The sequence below is a fragment of the Mustelus asterias genome, chromosome 4, assembly GCF_964213995.1.
Source record: "Mustelus asterias chromosome 4, sMusAst1.hap1.1, whole genome shotgun sequence".
Taxonomy (NCBI): Eukaryota; Metazoa; Chordata; class Chondrichthyes; order Carcharhiniformes; family Triakidae; genus Mustelus; species Mustelus asterias.
In genome coordinates, this window is record NC_135804.1 from 26,723,422 (window position 1) to 26,739,427 (window position 16,006).

Sequence of the window (16,006 nt, forward strand, 5' to 3'; positions counted from 1 at the left end):
TACATCATTTCCCAAGTCTTCAAGACAACCTGGAAAAACAGCATCGTGCACACACCAAAAAGAGGGGTCAACCTAGGTGTAGGCCTAGAAGCCACAGAACAGTTGCAAATGAGCTACAGTGGATGTGTGAGGATGACACAAGACAGGCGATCATGACAGCAGATCTCCTGGTGGCAGTATTTACAAGCAGCTGCAGCTTGTTGTATCAGATGTTGAGCAGTCTAATAAGCAGTGCTAAAAGGGTCCATTGGAGGTTGCTAAAGGAACAGTCTAGTAGATTTTGAGTTTTAATTTTTGTGCTCAGGGGAAGTACATGTGGTCCACCGGCATTCACAAAAATGTTTTGGTCCAATGACACCTGCATTGCTTTTTTTTGTTGAGTACCCCACTTCCCCATTGGCATCACTTTCTCCCTTCAAACGTACTTAGCATCGCAGCTCAATGGGAAAGGAGAGCAGGCTGATTTCCTACTCTCACCACCAGAAAAACACAACAGGGTGCACATTCAGTGCCTGAAGTTGGTTTGGAATCCGCACAGGCAAAGGTGGGTGGGCACTGCAGTTACTCAATCTATTTGCTGCTTGTTTCATGAGGAAATCAAATTGCTCAGCCTTGGAGTCGCATTCCTAGCCCAGCAATGATTGATGCTGACTTTTGATTGACTATGTACGAGGACTAAAATATCAAAGCTCAACTTTTTTTTAAAAAGTAGTTTTTTCTGCAAGGGTAATAAATATACACCAAAATAGTATGATTGTAATACGTTGCTACCTCACAAATTATTTTGTTTATCTTCCTAACTTATATGTGGACATGTATAGCCTCATAGTTTGTATTGCATAGCTCCCTTAAGGATCCACTGTGGAGTTTTCTAATTGTACCCCAATCTCAAAACTACAAGGTGAGAGAAGGAACACAAACCTCCAGTTTGCGAGTGATCATACTGAGTGCAGTTGGGTCGAGGTTGGAAGCAGCGAGGACCTCATTCAATTGTGCTTCTTTTTTCTCCAAGCAGTCTGAGAGCACACAAAGCTTCTGCTCAAGGATAATATTTTTCAAGCCAGTTTTCTGCTGAACCTCCTGAATGGCTTTGTCAAATTTGTTATACAGATCATCTCGCTCTTCTTGAACCTCAATTTTTAACAAAAAGCACACAAGACATTAGAAATGTTTAAAGTTAGACAGAGATAAAAAGCATCTATGTCAATTCCATTAAAAGCAATTCACATGTTGATAAGTTGAATGGGTATTGAAAGGCATTATTTGAAACTATTATAAAGACAAAATACTTTTTCACTATTCTGAATATAGAGAGGGCTACTTCTTGTAAAAATATCGTACTGAGTGTTATATGTACTACAGCCAGTCACCTGTTAGGTTTATAAAAACATCATAGGAATGCACATATATTAACTACCCTAATTCTATAGTTGGCTGTATGACTTAACCATAGAATCCCTACAGTGCAGAAGGAGGCCATTCGGCCCATAGAGTCTCCACCAACCTTCCGAAAGAGCACTCTATCTAAGCCTATTCCCCCACCCTATCCTTGTAGCCCCACTTATTGATCATCGCTAATCCACTTAACCTACACATCTTTGGATACTAAAGGGCAATTTAGCCAGGCCAATCTACCTATTTTGCACATCTTTGGACTGTGGGGGGAAACTGGAGCACCTGGAGGAAACCCACACAGACAAGGGAAGAACATACAAACTCCACAGAGTCACCCGAGGCTGGAATCACACCCTGGTCCCTGGTGTGAGGCAGCAATGCTAACCACTATGCCCTTGTTGATGTTTTTGGAAAAGCTAATAAGTTGGTTATCATTTATCATATGCAATTGATAAGTCAATTTTTCTATTCCTCTTTTGTGCTCTTTAATAAAATTATCTGAATTTGTCTTGCTGTCTCTCTCCACTTTATCTCAGATTTCCTGATACCAGCAGTGAAAAATTTTTTCTCATTGATTTTTAAAAATTCATTCACAGGATGTGGATGGCGCTGGCAAAGCCATTGTCCATTCTTCAATGGCCTTAAGGTGGTAGTGAACCATATTCTGAATCACTGTAGTCCATATGGTGAAGGCTTTTCCACTATTAGGCAGAGAATTCCATGATGAAGGATACCACAAGATTATTGGAATCCAGAGTCAATGTTGAAGACTTCCAGGGCAACTCTCTCCTGACCACTGTGCCACTAGTGGGACAGGGCATATTCAAGGGTCATGATGGAAGAGGACATTGTTTGAAAGATATGATTCAGATTATGACAATGTCAGGCTGTTGTTTATGAGTCTGTGGGACAGCTTTAATTATGGCACGTCCTCAGATATCAGGAGGACTTTGATGTGTTAACTGGGCTGGGTGCGCCTTTGTTGTGTAGTGTCCAAATCCAATACCTAGATCAATGTCAGGTCGTCCAACCAATTTTCCTATTTATAGCAATTGTCATAGCAGTTTGATACAACTTAATGCCTTGCTAGGCCATTTCAGAGGGCAGTTACGAGTCAGTCAATCAGATTGCAGCAATCAGGGGGCGGCACGGTAGCACAGTGGTTAGCACTGCTGCTTCACAGTGGTTAGCACTGCTGCTTCACAGCTCCAGGGACCTGGGTTCGATTCCCGACTTGGGTCACTGTCTGTGTGGAGTTTGCACATTCTCCTCGTGTCTGCGTGGGTTTCCTCCGGGTGCTCCGGTTTCCTCCCACAGTCCAAAGATGTGCGGGTTAGGTTGATAGGCCATGCTAAAAATTGCCCCTTGGTGTCCTGAGATGCGTAGATTAGAGGGATTAGCGGGTAAAATATGTAGGGATATGGGGGGGTAGGGCCTGGGTGGGATTGTGGTCGGTGCAGACTCGATGGGCCGCATGGCCTCTTTCTGTACTTTAGGGTTTCTATGATGATTGCTGTGGGTCTGGAGAAGCAAATAGGGCAGACTGGACTTCCTTCACTAAAGAGGACACTAGTAAACCAGATGGCAATCTGGTAGTTACATAGTCACCATTGTTGATACCAGCTTTTGAATTGAATTAACTGAACTTAAATTCCACAACTTTTATAGTGGGATTTGAACTCTAGCCCATGTATCATTAATCCAGGCTTTGGATTACTAGTCCAGTGACATAACTATGGCGCCGTTTCTTTCACAGTTCCACCAATGAAATCCCTAATCACCATCATTATTATTAATCTCTCTAGTTTTAAGTTGTTTTAACTATAGATCAAGAATCCTGATCTATTGGATTCCATTCACAAAAGGCTATGAAAGCTGGAACAACATGACCTTTCAAGACCGAGATTGACTGATTTTTGTTAGATAAGGGTGTCACAGGAATGGAGCAAAAGTAGGTAAATTGCATTGAGGTATACAGAACAGCCATGGTACAACAAGCTCAGGACTGAATGGCTTATTTCTGTCCCCGCAATCTGATTTCAGTTCATAACTTGTGTTACAGTATTGTCTTTGCAATTTCCCACCACAACATTAGAACACTCGTGCATCTTTCTGAAGTACCTCCTTTCGTGCAGGAGGTCACAACTGTTCTTTTAACATTGGATTCCATCAGCTGCAACTTAGTAAATATTTTTACTGTAATCTACCTTGCAAAAACGCTGCTCAAGTACTTCGTGCTCCCATCTGAACTGTTTCATTTCTTTGTCCATAAGTTTAAGCTTTGCTCTCGCTCGCTGTGAAAAGAAAAATCAAACTGCATGTCACCATAATGGCTTCAACGGTTAATTGTTGCATTCTTTTCCAATGGACTGTTGACTCCCATCCTTCCCATTAACTCCAAGAATGCACCATCCGAAGCGCAGGCATTTTAATAACTGGGTATTAATATACTTTCATTTTTAGCTAACAGGAGTATACATGACATTTCCTCCACAAGATGGAGCCATGTTCCTTCTGGAAGTAACAGTTTTAACAAGACCAGGTTAAAGTCCAACAGGTTTATTTGGTAGCAAATACCATTAGCTTTCGGAGCGCTGCTCCTTCGTCAGATGGAGAGGAAATCTGCTCTCAAACAGGGCACAGAGACACACAATCAATTGATTTTGGACTTTAACCTGGTGTTGTTAAAACTGTTACTGTGTTTACCCCAGTCCAACGCCGGCATCTCCACATCATGACTACCTTCTGGAAGTCTCAGAGGTGTGTAACTACCGATCCTACTGTGTAATCTTACAGTTGTAGCATTTGGGTATTTGGAAGTAAAGTGGCTATCAAAAATATTTTTCTCCCCTAAAGCAGATAAAAATACAGCATGGACATGTATTACTAAAGCTGGTATCTGTTGTATAACTAAACATTTGTTTTTACAGATTTGAGACAAAACATGTTTTTTTAAAATATTCATTTGTGGGACATGGGTGTTGCTGACTGGCCAACATTTATTGCCCATTCCTGGTTGCCCTTGAGAAGGTGGTGGTGAGCTGCCTTCTTGAAGAGCTGCAGTCCACGTGCTATGGGTTGACCCACAATACCATTATGGAGGGAATTCCAGGATTTTGACCCAGCAACTACAAAGGAATGGTGATATATTTCCAAGTCAGGGCGGTAAGTGGCTTGGAGGGGAACTTGCAAGTGGTGGTGTTCCCATATATCTGCTACCCTTCTAGGTGGAAGTGGTGGTGGGTTTGGAAGGTGCTGTCGAAGGATCTTTGGTGAATTGCTGCAGTGCAACTTGTAGATAATACACACTGCTGCTACTGGGTGTCGGTGGTGGAAGGAGTGGATGTTTGTAGATGTGGTGCCAATCAAGCGGCTGATTTGTCCTGGATGGTGTCAAGCTTCTTGGGTGTTGTTGGAGCTGCACCCATCCAGGCAAATGGGGAGTATTCCATCACACTCCTGACTTGTGCCTTGTAGATGGCAGATAGGTTTTGGGGAGTCAGGAGGTGAGTTACTCACCACAGTATTCCTAGCCTCTGACCTGCTCTTGTAGCCACCATGTTTGTGGCAAGTCCAGTTGAGCTTCTGGTCAATGGTGACCCCAACGATGTTGACAGTGGGGGATTCAGTGATGGTAACACCATTGAATGTCAAGGGGCAGTGGTTAGTGTCTCTTATTGGTGATGGTCATTGCCTGGCATTTGTGGCACAAATGTTACTTGTCACTTGTCAGCCCAATCCTAGATATTGTCCAGATCTTGCTACATTTGAACATGGACTGCTTCAGTATCTAAGGAGTCGCAGATGGTGCTGAACATTGTGCAATCATCGGCGAACATCCCCACTTCTGACCTTATGACAGAGGGAAGGTTATTGATGAAGCAGCTGAAGATGGTTGGGCCTAGGACACGACCTTGAGGGACTCCTGCAGAGATGTCATGGAGCTGAGATGACTGACCCTCCACAACAACAACCATCTTCCAATGTACCAGGTATGACTCCAACCAGTGGAGAGTGTGTCCAATAATACCCATTGATTCCAGTTTTGTTAGGGCTCTTTGATGCCACACTCGGTTGAATGTGGCCTTGATTTTAAAGGCTGTCACTCTCACCTCACCTCTGGAATTCAGCTCTTGGAATTCAGCCATGTTTGAACCAAGGCTGTAATGAGGACAGGAGCTGAGTGACCCTGATGAAACCCAAACTGGGCATCATTTAGCAGGTTATTGATGAGCAGGTGCTGCTTGATAGCACTGTTGATGACCCCATCCATCACTTTACTGATGATCGAGTGTAGACTGATTGGGCGGTAATTGGCCGTTTGGATTTGTCCTTCTTTTTGTGTGCAGGACATACCTGGGCAATTTTCCACATTGTCAGGTAGATGCCAGTGTTGTAATTGGCTTGGCTATGGGAGCAGCATGTTCTGGAGCACAAGTCTTCAGTACTATTGCAGGAATGTTAAAAGGGCCCATTGCCTTTGCAGTATCCAATGCCTCCAACTGTTTCTTGATATCACGTGGAGTAAATCGAATTGACTGGAGACTGGCATCTGAGTTGCTGGAAGCCACTGGAGGAGGCTGAGATCGATCATCCACTCGGCACTTCTGGCTGTAGATTGCTGCGAATGCTTAAGCCTTATCTTTTGCACTGATATGCTGGGCTCCTCCATCATTGAGGATGGGGAAATTTGTGGAGAGTTGTTTAATTGTCCACCACCATTCACGACTGGATGTGGCAGGACTGCAGAGCTTAGATCTGATCCGTTGGTTGTGGGATCGCTTAGCTCTGTCTATCACTTGCTGTTTATGCCATTTGGCATGCAAGTAGTCCTGTTTGGTAGCTTCACTAGGTTGACTCCTTATTTTTAGGTATGCCTGGTGCCGCTCCCTCTTGCACTCTCCATTGAACCAGGGTTGTTATACTCAAAAACAATACCACCTCACATAAATCTCCAAGTGGCAGGAAATGATAATCACCAACAAGAAAGAATTTATAACCACCTCCCCTTGACTTGCAATGGCATTATCATTATCTAGTCCTCCCTATCAACATCCTGGGGGTTCATCAGTTAGCAGAAACTCAGCTGGGTAAGCCACATCAGTACTGTAGCTACTACAACAGGTAAGAAGCTCGGTATTCTGCTGCAAGCAGCTCACCTTCTGAATTCTAAAGTCTCTCCACGACCTACAAGGCTCTAGTCAAGAGCTGCATGATGGAATATGCTCCCTTTGTCTAGATGAATAAAGGACTCACTGCCATACCTGACAAAGCAGTCAGGCTGCGCTCTCCCCAAAACCGGAAAATCCCATCAGAGGTCAATGGATGTTTGCGTGGTCTGCACCCCCATCTGCTACAATTCCCAAGAACTCTGCAGCTTAGGCAGCTGATAACATAATACGGGCAAAGGGAGTTGAGGATGCATGGGTGGTGAGAGGTGAAATGATGTTGGACATGAGGAAGTTATAGAGGTAGAAAGAGAGGGATCATTGCGGGGGGGGGGGGGGGGATTTGAATACAGGAATAGCTCATTTAAAATTGGTAGACTGGAGCCAATACAGATTTTTGAGCACAGTGTGATGGGCGAGGTGGATTTGGTGCATGTTTGGATATCGGGAGCAGAGTTTGAATGATCTCAAATTGGCAGAGGATGGAAGATGGGAGGCCAATGAGAAAACTATTGGACTAGTCAAGCATGGTGGTAATGGAAACATGAATGGTCGTTTTAGCAGCAAGTGTTTTGAGACAGGGATTATGTTACAGTTGATGGGAGTTGGAGGTCTCTGTGCTGTACAGGATACAAGACTGGAAAAACAGCTCCAAAAAATTAAAAGGGAAGACTTTCATTTATATAGTGCCTTTCATGACTACAGAATATCCCAAAGCACTTTACAGTCAATGACATGTAGTCATTATTGTAATGTAGGAAATGCAGCAGCCAATTCATCTGTAGCAAGTTCCTAAAACAGCAATGTTATAATGACCAGTTAATCTGTTTTATGATGTTATTGAGGGATAAATATTGTCATGGAAGTGTATTATTCCTGCTCTTCTTCAAAATATTACAGGGGATCTTTTACCTTCACCCGAACTGGCAGACAGGCTACAGTTTAACATCTCATCTGAATGACGGCACCTCCAACAGTGCAATGGAATGTCAGCCTCAACTTTTGTGCTCAAGCACAAGAGTGACACTTGAATGTACTATCTTCTTATGTGGAAATGAGAGGGCCATCAACTGAACCAGGCTATAGGGTCAATTAGGACACCAAGGCTGTGAACAGTGTAGTTCAGCCTGAGACAGTGTTACAGCACAGGGCAGGGGAGGGATCAAGAGGGATGGTGATGATGGTGATGATGGGGCTGTTGCCTTGTGGATCCAGAACTGGCTTGCCTGCAGAAGGCAGAGAGTGGCTGTGGAGGGGTCTTTCTCTGCATGGAGGTCAGTGACCAGTGGAGTGCCCCAGGGATCTGTTCTGGGACCCTTGCTGTTTGTCATTTTCATAAATGACCTGGATGAGGAAGTGGAGGGATGGGTTGGTAAGTTTGCTGACGACACCAAGGTAGGTGGTGTTGTGGATAGTTTGGAGGGATGTCAGAAGTTGCAGCGAGACATAGATAGAATGCAAGACTGGGCGGAGAAGTGGCAGATGGACTTCAACCCGGATAAAAGTGTGTGGTGATCCATTTTGGCAGATCCAATGGGATGAAGCAGCAGTATAATATGAAGGGTACCATTCTTAGCAGTGTAGAGGATCAGAAGGACCTTGGGGTCCGGGTCCATAGGACTCTTAAATCAGCCTCGCAGGTGGAGGATGCGGTCAAGAAGGCGTACGGCGTACTGGCCTTCATTAATCGAGGGATTGAGTTTAGGAGTCGGGAGATAATGCTGCAGCTTTATAGGACCCTGGTTAGACCCCACTTGGAGTACTGCGCGCAGTTCTGGTCACCTCATTACAGGAAAGATGTTGAAGCCATTGAAAGGGTGCAGAGGAGATTTACAAGGATGTTGCCTGGATTGGGGGGCATGCCTTATGAGGATAGGTTGAGGGAGCTTGGTCTCTTCTCCCTGGAGAGACGAAGGATGAGAGGTGACCTGATAGAGGTTTACAAGATGTTGAGAGGTCTGGATAGGGTAGACTCTCAGAGGCTATTTCCAAGGGCTGAAATGGTTGCTACGAGAGGACACAGGTTTAAGGTGCTGGGGGGTAGGTACAGAGGAGATGTCAGGGGTAAGTTTTTCACTCAGAGGGTGGTGGGTGAGTGGAATCGGCTGACGTCGGTGGTGGTGGAGGCAAACTCGTTGGGGTCTTTTAAGAGACTTCTGGATGAGTACATGGGATTTAATGGGATTGAGGGCTATAGATAGGCCTAGAGGTGGGGATGTGATCGGCGCAACTTGTGGGCCGAAGGGCCTGTTTGTGCTGTGGCTTTCTATGTTCTATGTTCTATGTTCTATGTAATGATCAGTGTCAGTCGTGTATACGTGCAACCTAACATTGTGGCTTCAGATGATGCCACTGAGGGGCAGCATGCACATGAGACATTGGAAGGAATCAAGTATGAATGTTTGGGTGATTTCAGAGGACATATTGCAGAGCTGGGAGAGGTGGGGCCCTGACTGTAGAGATAAGACCGGAACCAGATATGCTTGGCTGCAGAGCAGAGGATAGGTAAGAATGATGGTGTAATCAAAACATGTCAAAAGTTGCAGACGTATCAACACGAATTAGGAGGGACAGTAAACCATGGTCAAAAATAGAGGGTATCATTTGTGACTGATTAGATTCGGTGTTGTGGCAGGAAGGAATGCTGATGTGCTCAAATATGGAGTAGTAGGAATAATGGAATGGTAGACAACAATATGTTTAAGGACCGAATGGAAGAAAGGGAATTGAATTTCGGATTATAATTTGGACAATAAGATTAAGGGAAGGATTTTTTTGAGGAGAAAGGTGATGATGGCAAATTTGAGAGGGAAATTGACAGCTCATGAGAAATGGGAAAACATTTACAATATCAGCTAGCAAGGGGTCAAGAAAAGTTGAGCGGTCATCAGTTTATTAGAAGTAGAATCAAGCAAGGAAGAAGTGGGGCTTATGGACAAGTTGACCTCAGTGAGGGCACAATGATGTAAAAGTGGAACTAAAGATACAGCTTTGTGGTTAAAACAAGGGTATTTGGGAGAATATCTTGGCTTACTGGGAAAGGGAAGAATGTGTAGAGGCAGCTGAACAGATAGTCTCAATCTTAGTGGCAAAGATGTCTATAATCTCGTCACTTTGCAGATGTATCACAATTCCTTCATTGTCAGGTCCAAATCCGTTTGTGTGAGTACCTTTTATCATATGGACTGCAGTGTTTCAAGAACATAGCTCACCACCACCTTCTCGGGCCAAACAAGGATATGGAAAAATGTCAGCCTTGCTAACATTGTCAACACCCACATCCCAAAATTAATAGAAAATTTAAAAAGTTGAACATGTTTTTTGTTTAAACAGATATGGACTTCTCAAGCATTTGACGAAAAAACTCTAGTTTTGCAGGGCAGTCAGAGAAATTTTAAATGACTTTAAATTACAGCTGTTATAAAGCCATGCTTTATATTGAAAATGACTATGTATTTATTGGTCTGAAAATCACTAGTTGAGTTTTAAAAAGACTGGACAGCAGCATTATTTTAAAAGTGCCTTAAGACAACAGCTGCTAAGATGGCTGAATATTTGCATCACTATCTTTGAAATTCCTAAACAATTAAAATGGAGCCAGGCTACCTAGAAAACCCCATCAGAGACAATCACCTCGAAGGAGTGTGAATGGACCCATTTACCAAACAACCAGAGGAATCACCTGTGCATGCAACTAGCTGTGGAGAGCAAGCCATTGAACAAAATAACTTTGGACAATGGGATTCTGGTTGAGAAAGGAACTCATGCAGCTATAATCTACTCGTGCCTAAACCACGGGCCTGGAATCAACTTGCAACGACCATCTTTGGGTAACTGGTCAATTTGTGAAAGGGGATCATGTGGAGCCAATTAATTCCCCCCCTCAAGAAATTGCTTTGCTCCAGGCCACAAAACAGAAGGAGAGATACTGAAGAAGCACGGCCCATGGGTGGGTGCACTCTCTCACTTCCTCCTCATACATCCTGAAAGCTCACGCTTTGCCTGTTATTTAACCACCCACATGCCACAGGCTGTGTTTTAAGAATTAATCCAGAAGCTGCTGTCTCTAGAAAAAAAGATAGATCATCTGTCACATCTTTACATCATTTTCATCCAAGCCATCAATCTATGAGATTCTGTACTATTGATTTTATTGGACTTTTAAAACTGCTTTACCGGTTTTGTCACTTAGTAACCTGTTCACGTATGTATGAATCCCTGAATGCATGTGAGGGAGAACCTGAGCATTGTTTTAACTTAGATTGGGTGTCAAGTACAATAAACTACTTTGTTTTCTTTTATCAATTTATGAGGAATGTGTGTGCATGTTTTTTACAGTCACAGCACTTAAACACTGACCAAATTGGTAAGCATATTCTTCTTAAAAAAAATAAATTTCCGTCAAACATGGAGTAGGTCGAGGGGAACCTGTCTACCTCCCACCCACATCTTGTTGTAACACAGCTCATGTCATCATATACACCAAATGAAAGTTGCAACCAGTACAAACCAATAAAAATTATCATTCACATAACCAACATGGTGTTAAAATCAATAAAGGATAATAAATTAAACCTGGTGTACGCATCACTTAACTGCCAAGATACTTACAGAAAGAAAACCTTTATCCTGTTCATAGTTGGTTAAATGTTTAGTCAGTTTTGTCACCTCTTCCCGTGCCTTCCGCAGAGGTTCTGTCAGACGCTTATTCTGAAACTGAACCTCAGACATCTCTTTTTCTAGTCGTTCTTCTTTTAACTTCATGTCTTCCACTTGTTCCTGAGAAATAAGAGCAAAATCTGAAAATCATAGCTAGCCATTAAAAACCTTGTTCACAAAGTTCAAGAAATAAGAACTGTATCATATTTATGTACTTATTAATATCTATTATGTGAAGGAACAGAAGGTACTAAAATTTTGTGCACTGTAAATATGTAACAATTATTTTAGCACTAACACAAAGATTATTGTTAATATTGAGATTATTAAGATTTGCATAACACAGACGTGACAATATCAGTTATCTCATATTCCATAACGAACATGTAGAATAAAAACAATGGGATGAATATATTTAGAATCATAGAATCCAACAGTGCAGAATGAGGCCATTCAGTCCATTGAGTCTGCACCGATCACAATCTCACCCAGGCCCTATCCCCATGCATTTATTCCAGCTGGTCCCCCTGACAATAAGGGGCAATTTAGCATGGCCAATCCCCTAATCTTTGGAGTGTGGGAGGAAACCGCAGCACCCAGAGAAAACCCACACAGACACATGGAGAATGTGCTAACTGTTGAATGGCAGCTGTTGATTGGGAGAGGCTGTTTGAGGGTAAATCCACATCTGGCATGTGGGAGTCTTTTAAGGAACAATTGTTAGGGCTGCAGGATAGGCATGTGCCTGTAAAAAAGGATAGGAAGGGTAGGATTCGAGAACCGTGGATAACCAGGGAAATTGAGGGATTGGTCAAAAAGAAAAGAGGCGTACGTTAGGTCCAGGCAGCTAAAAACGGAGGGAGCTCTGGAGGAATACAAAGAAAGTAGGAAAGAGCTCAAAAGAGGAATTAGAAGGGCAAAAAGGGGTCACGAAATGTCCTTGGCAGACAGGATTAAGGAGAATCCCAAGGCATTTTATTCATACGTTAGGAACAAAAGGGTTGTCAGGGAAAAAATCGGACCTCTCGGGGACAAAAGTGGGGAATTATGCTTAGAGCCCAAAGAAGTAGGGGAGATCCTAAATGAATACTTTGCGTCGGTATTCACAAAGGAGAGGGATGTGTTGACTGGGAGTGTCTCGGAGGGGAGTGTTGACCCGTTTGAGAAAATCTCCATTACAAGGGAGGAAGTGTTAGGTTTTTTAGGGAATATAAAGACTGACAAATCCCCAGGGCCTGATGGAATCTATCCAAGGCTGCTCAGGGAGACGAGAGATGAAATCGCTGGGCCTCTGACGCAAATCTTTGTCTCGTCACTGGACACAGGTGAGGTCCCGGAGGATTGGAGGATACCTAATGTGGTCCCGTTATTTAAGAAGGGTAGGAAGGATAACCCGGGTAATTATAGGCCGGTGAGCTTGACGTCCGTGGTGGGGAAGTTGTTGGAGAAGATTCTTAGAGATAGGATGTATGCGCATTTAGAAAGAATAAACTCATTCACGATAGTCAGCATGGTTTTGTGAGAGGGAAGTCATGCCTCACTAACCTGGTGGAGTTTTTTGAAGAAGTGACTAGAATGGTTGACGAGGGAAGGGCCGTGGATGTCGTCTATATGGACTTTAGTAAAGCGTTTGACAAAGTCCCTCATGGTAGGTTGGTGCAAAAGGTTGGATCTCATGGGATAAAGGGAGAGGTGGCTAGATGGGTGGAAAACTGGCTTAGTCACAGAAGACAGAGGGTGGTAGTGGAAGGGTCTTTTTCCGGCTGGATGCCTGTGACTAGTGGTGTTCCGCAGGGCTCTGTATTGGGACCTCTGCTGTTTGTGATTTATATAAACGATCTGGAAGAAGGTGTAACTGGGGTGATCAGTAAGTTTGCGGACGACACAAAAATGGCTGCACTTGCAGATAGTGAGGAACATTGTCTGAGGCTGCAGAAGGATATAGATAGGCTGGAAATTTGGGCAAAGAAATGGCAGATGGAGTTCAATCCAGATAAATGCGAAGTGATGCATTTTGGTAGAACAAACGTAGGGGGGAGCTATACGATAAATGGCAGAACCATAAAGGGTGTAGATACGCAGAGGGACCTGGGTGTGCAAGTCCATAGATCCTTGAAGGTGACGTCACAGGTGGAGAAGGGAGTGAATAAGGCATATGGCATGCTTGCCTTTATAGGACGGGGCATAGAGTATAAAAGTTGGGGTCTGATGTTGCAGTTGTATAGAACGTTGGTTCGGCCACATTTGGAATACTGCGCCCAGTTCTGGTCGCCACACTACCAGAAGGACGTGGAGGCTTTAGAGAGAGTGCAGAGGAGGTTTACCAGGATGTTGCCTGGTATGGAGGGGCTTAGTTATGAGGAGAGATTGGGTAAACTGGGGTTGTTCTCACTGGAAAGACAGAGGATGAGGGGTGACCTAATAGAGGTGTATAAAATTATGAAAGGCATAGATGGGGTGAACGGTGGGAAGCTTTTTCCCAGGTCGGTGGTGACGTTCACGAGGGGTCATAGATTCAAGGTGAGGGGGGAGAGGTTTAACACGGATATCAGAAAACGTATTTTACACAGAGGGTGGTGGGGGCCTGGAATGCGCTGCCGGGCAAGGTGGTGGAGGCGAACACACTGGGAACGTTTAAGACTTATCTAGATAGCCACATGAACAGAGTGGGAATGGAGGGATACAAAAGAATGGTCTAGTTTGGACCAGGGAGCTGCACGGGCTTGGAGGGCCGAAGGGCCTGTTCCTGTGCTGTATTGTTCTTTGTTCCACACAGACAGAGCCAGGAATCGAACCCGGGTCCCTGGCACTGCAAGGCAACAGTGCTAACCACTGTGCCACCGTGCTGCCCATTTAGTAAACAGTATACTAGATGGTCAAGAGCTTTTTTTGTTAAATTGGTACTTCTTGGGTAAACAGTTAAATATATCAGTGCTGGAAAATAAGATTCAAACATGTCCAGCTCAGTTATAGAATAGCCAAATGATCTCAACAGCAAAGCTTCTATTGGGTCTAAGGAGGGTGCAATAAATGGAATACATGATAAGAAAGTCTGAAAGCAGACACACACACAATAATTTTGATTCCGATAGTTAGCTCCAAAAAATCCTGACACCAGTGTCAGAGAAACTTACTATCTCTCTGTGCAAAACTGAAATTTCTCTGAGAATTATGAGCAACCTTATGCCTTGGAAATCGCATCCCCACAAAGTGGGTTAAAACTGTCCAAATCTATTTCTTTCAGGTACGAAGAAACAATTGGGTTTGATTTAAACCCAGAGCTGACAAGACCGTATACTAACCCACCACGGTATTGATTCCCCTTGTAGAAAGTCAGCCATTATTTCACTCAGCAAAGTGTGAAACATGTGCTTTTACTCACACACGTAATAACATTTAAGCTTATCTGTTTAATAACACAGAATACCCTAACCTTCAATGAATTAATGAGTGCAAGGTTGTTAAGAGTAATGTCATTGTAGTAATTTTTAATATCACTGAATGCTTTTTCATGGTTTTTCATCAATGCATTGATCTGGCCATTCTTTCTTTCTTCAATTTCATGAATTTCTGTTTTTCTTTTCAATTCCATCTCATCTCGCAGCACATCCATTTTCTTTTGATACTTGGCTTCGATATCTGAGTGTGGTGAAAGTCCAATTAAATGATTATCTTACAGAAAGTGACACAAATCAGTCAAGCATATACTGTATTATAAGAAAGTCTGGAAGCAGACACACACAGAATAATTTAAATTCCTAGATTTAGCCCCAAAAAATCCTGACCCGAGTGCCAGAGAAACAACTTGATATTCTACTATCTGTGCAAATTTGAAAATTCTCTGACAATTATGAGCAACCTCATGCCTCGGAAATCACATCCTCACAAAGTGGGTTAAAACTGTCCAAATCTACTTCTTTCAGGTACGAAGAAACAACTGAGCAAAAGGAAGTAACCGAGTTTTTTCATTTTAGAAATTGCACAATTCAGTTTTAAAAAATGCAAAATGACTTAAGACTTTAGAGCCTGAAATTCCGGGGGGGGGGTGAGGTGGAGAGAGAAGCAGGCAGGAAAGAATGAAACTTGGAAACTTGGGCACATCCCTCAGAGGGGGTTATGAATTTAGCCTGGATCAGAGACGATCCATTTTCTTTGAAGGCCAGCATTGGTTTTCCTGTGGGAACCATTAAAAAAGGGGCTAAAGAGATGACTGAAAAATGAGAAGCCCCGAGCTTCCGCCATCAGAGGGAGAAAGTTGTTGCTCCAATTTTCTGTCTCCTCATTGAGGAAGGCGTCTCTACAATCACGTACTACCTATCTCAATGACCCAATGTTTGGAATTTGGGACAGGGTCAGATATCTGACATGTTGGTAGAGTGAAGTCTTGCCCTGTCAATGTGGTCCTAAAAGTTCTAAAAACATTCATTAGAAAATGCTAGAAAGAACAGAGAGATTTAACTTCAAATTTCATGCCTTTCTCCTTTTTATAGCTTCTATTCAAAGGAAATCAGAAGACTAGGATGCATATAGGTTGAAGGAGGGTCTGTTGTCAGATGGAAATGACCCTGTGATAATGGCATAGGCAGTGTTTGTGCAGCCCGAAGAATCACTTATACTCCTTGTAAATTCACAAAAAAAAATGAAAGCTCACATTCTGGGCTACTCTGCAGCTGAACCAACAGCTGAAACTTCGTGCAGCAAGCACGATGTATGCTTCACCCAATTAAGTCCTAAGGCAATGGGAATCCTGTGTTAATCAACAGAGATAAATGGTATAGAATATT

The 16,006-nt window shown here is 43.2% G+C and overlaps 1 protein-coding gene across 2 annotated transcripts in view; it reads right to left on the reverse strand.

The window, feature by feature from the left end:
- Nucleotides 1–16,006, reverse strand: part of drc4 (dynein regulatory complex subunit 4) — a 31,360-nt gene that overhangs the window by 1,885 nt on the left and 13,469 nt on the right. For both annotated transcript variants that reach the window (XM_078210699.1, XM_078210700.1), the window contains 4 exons: nt 14,656–14,861; nt 11,175–11,342; nt 3,603–3,689; nt 922–1,131 (listed from right to left, as the gene is read on the reverse strand). In XM_078210699.1, the coding sequence (XP_078066825.1) occupies nt 922–1,131; nt 3,603–3,689; nt 11,175–11,342; nt 14,656–14,861 (671 nt within the window). The remainder of the gene's footprint in view (nt 1–921; nt 1,132–3,602; nt 3,690–11,174; nt 11,343–14,655; nt 14,862–16,006) is intronic.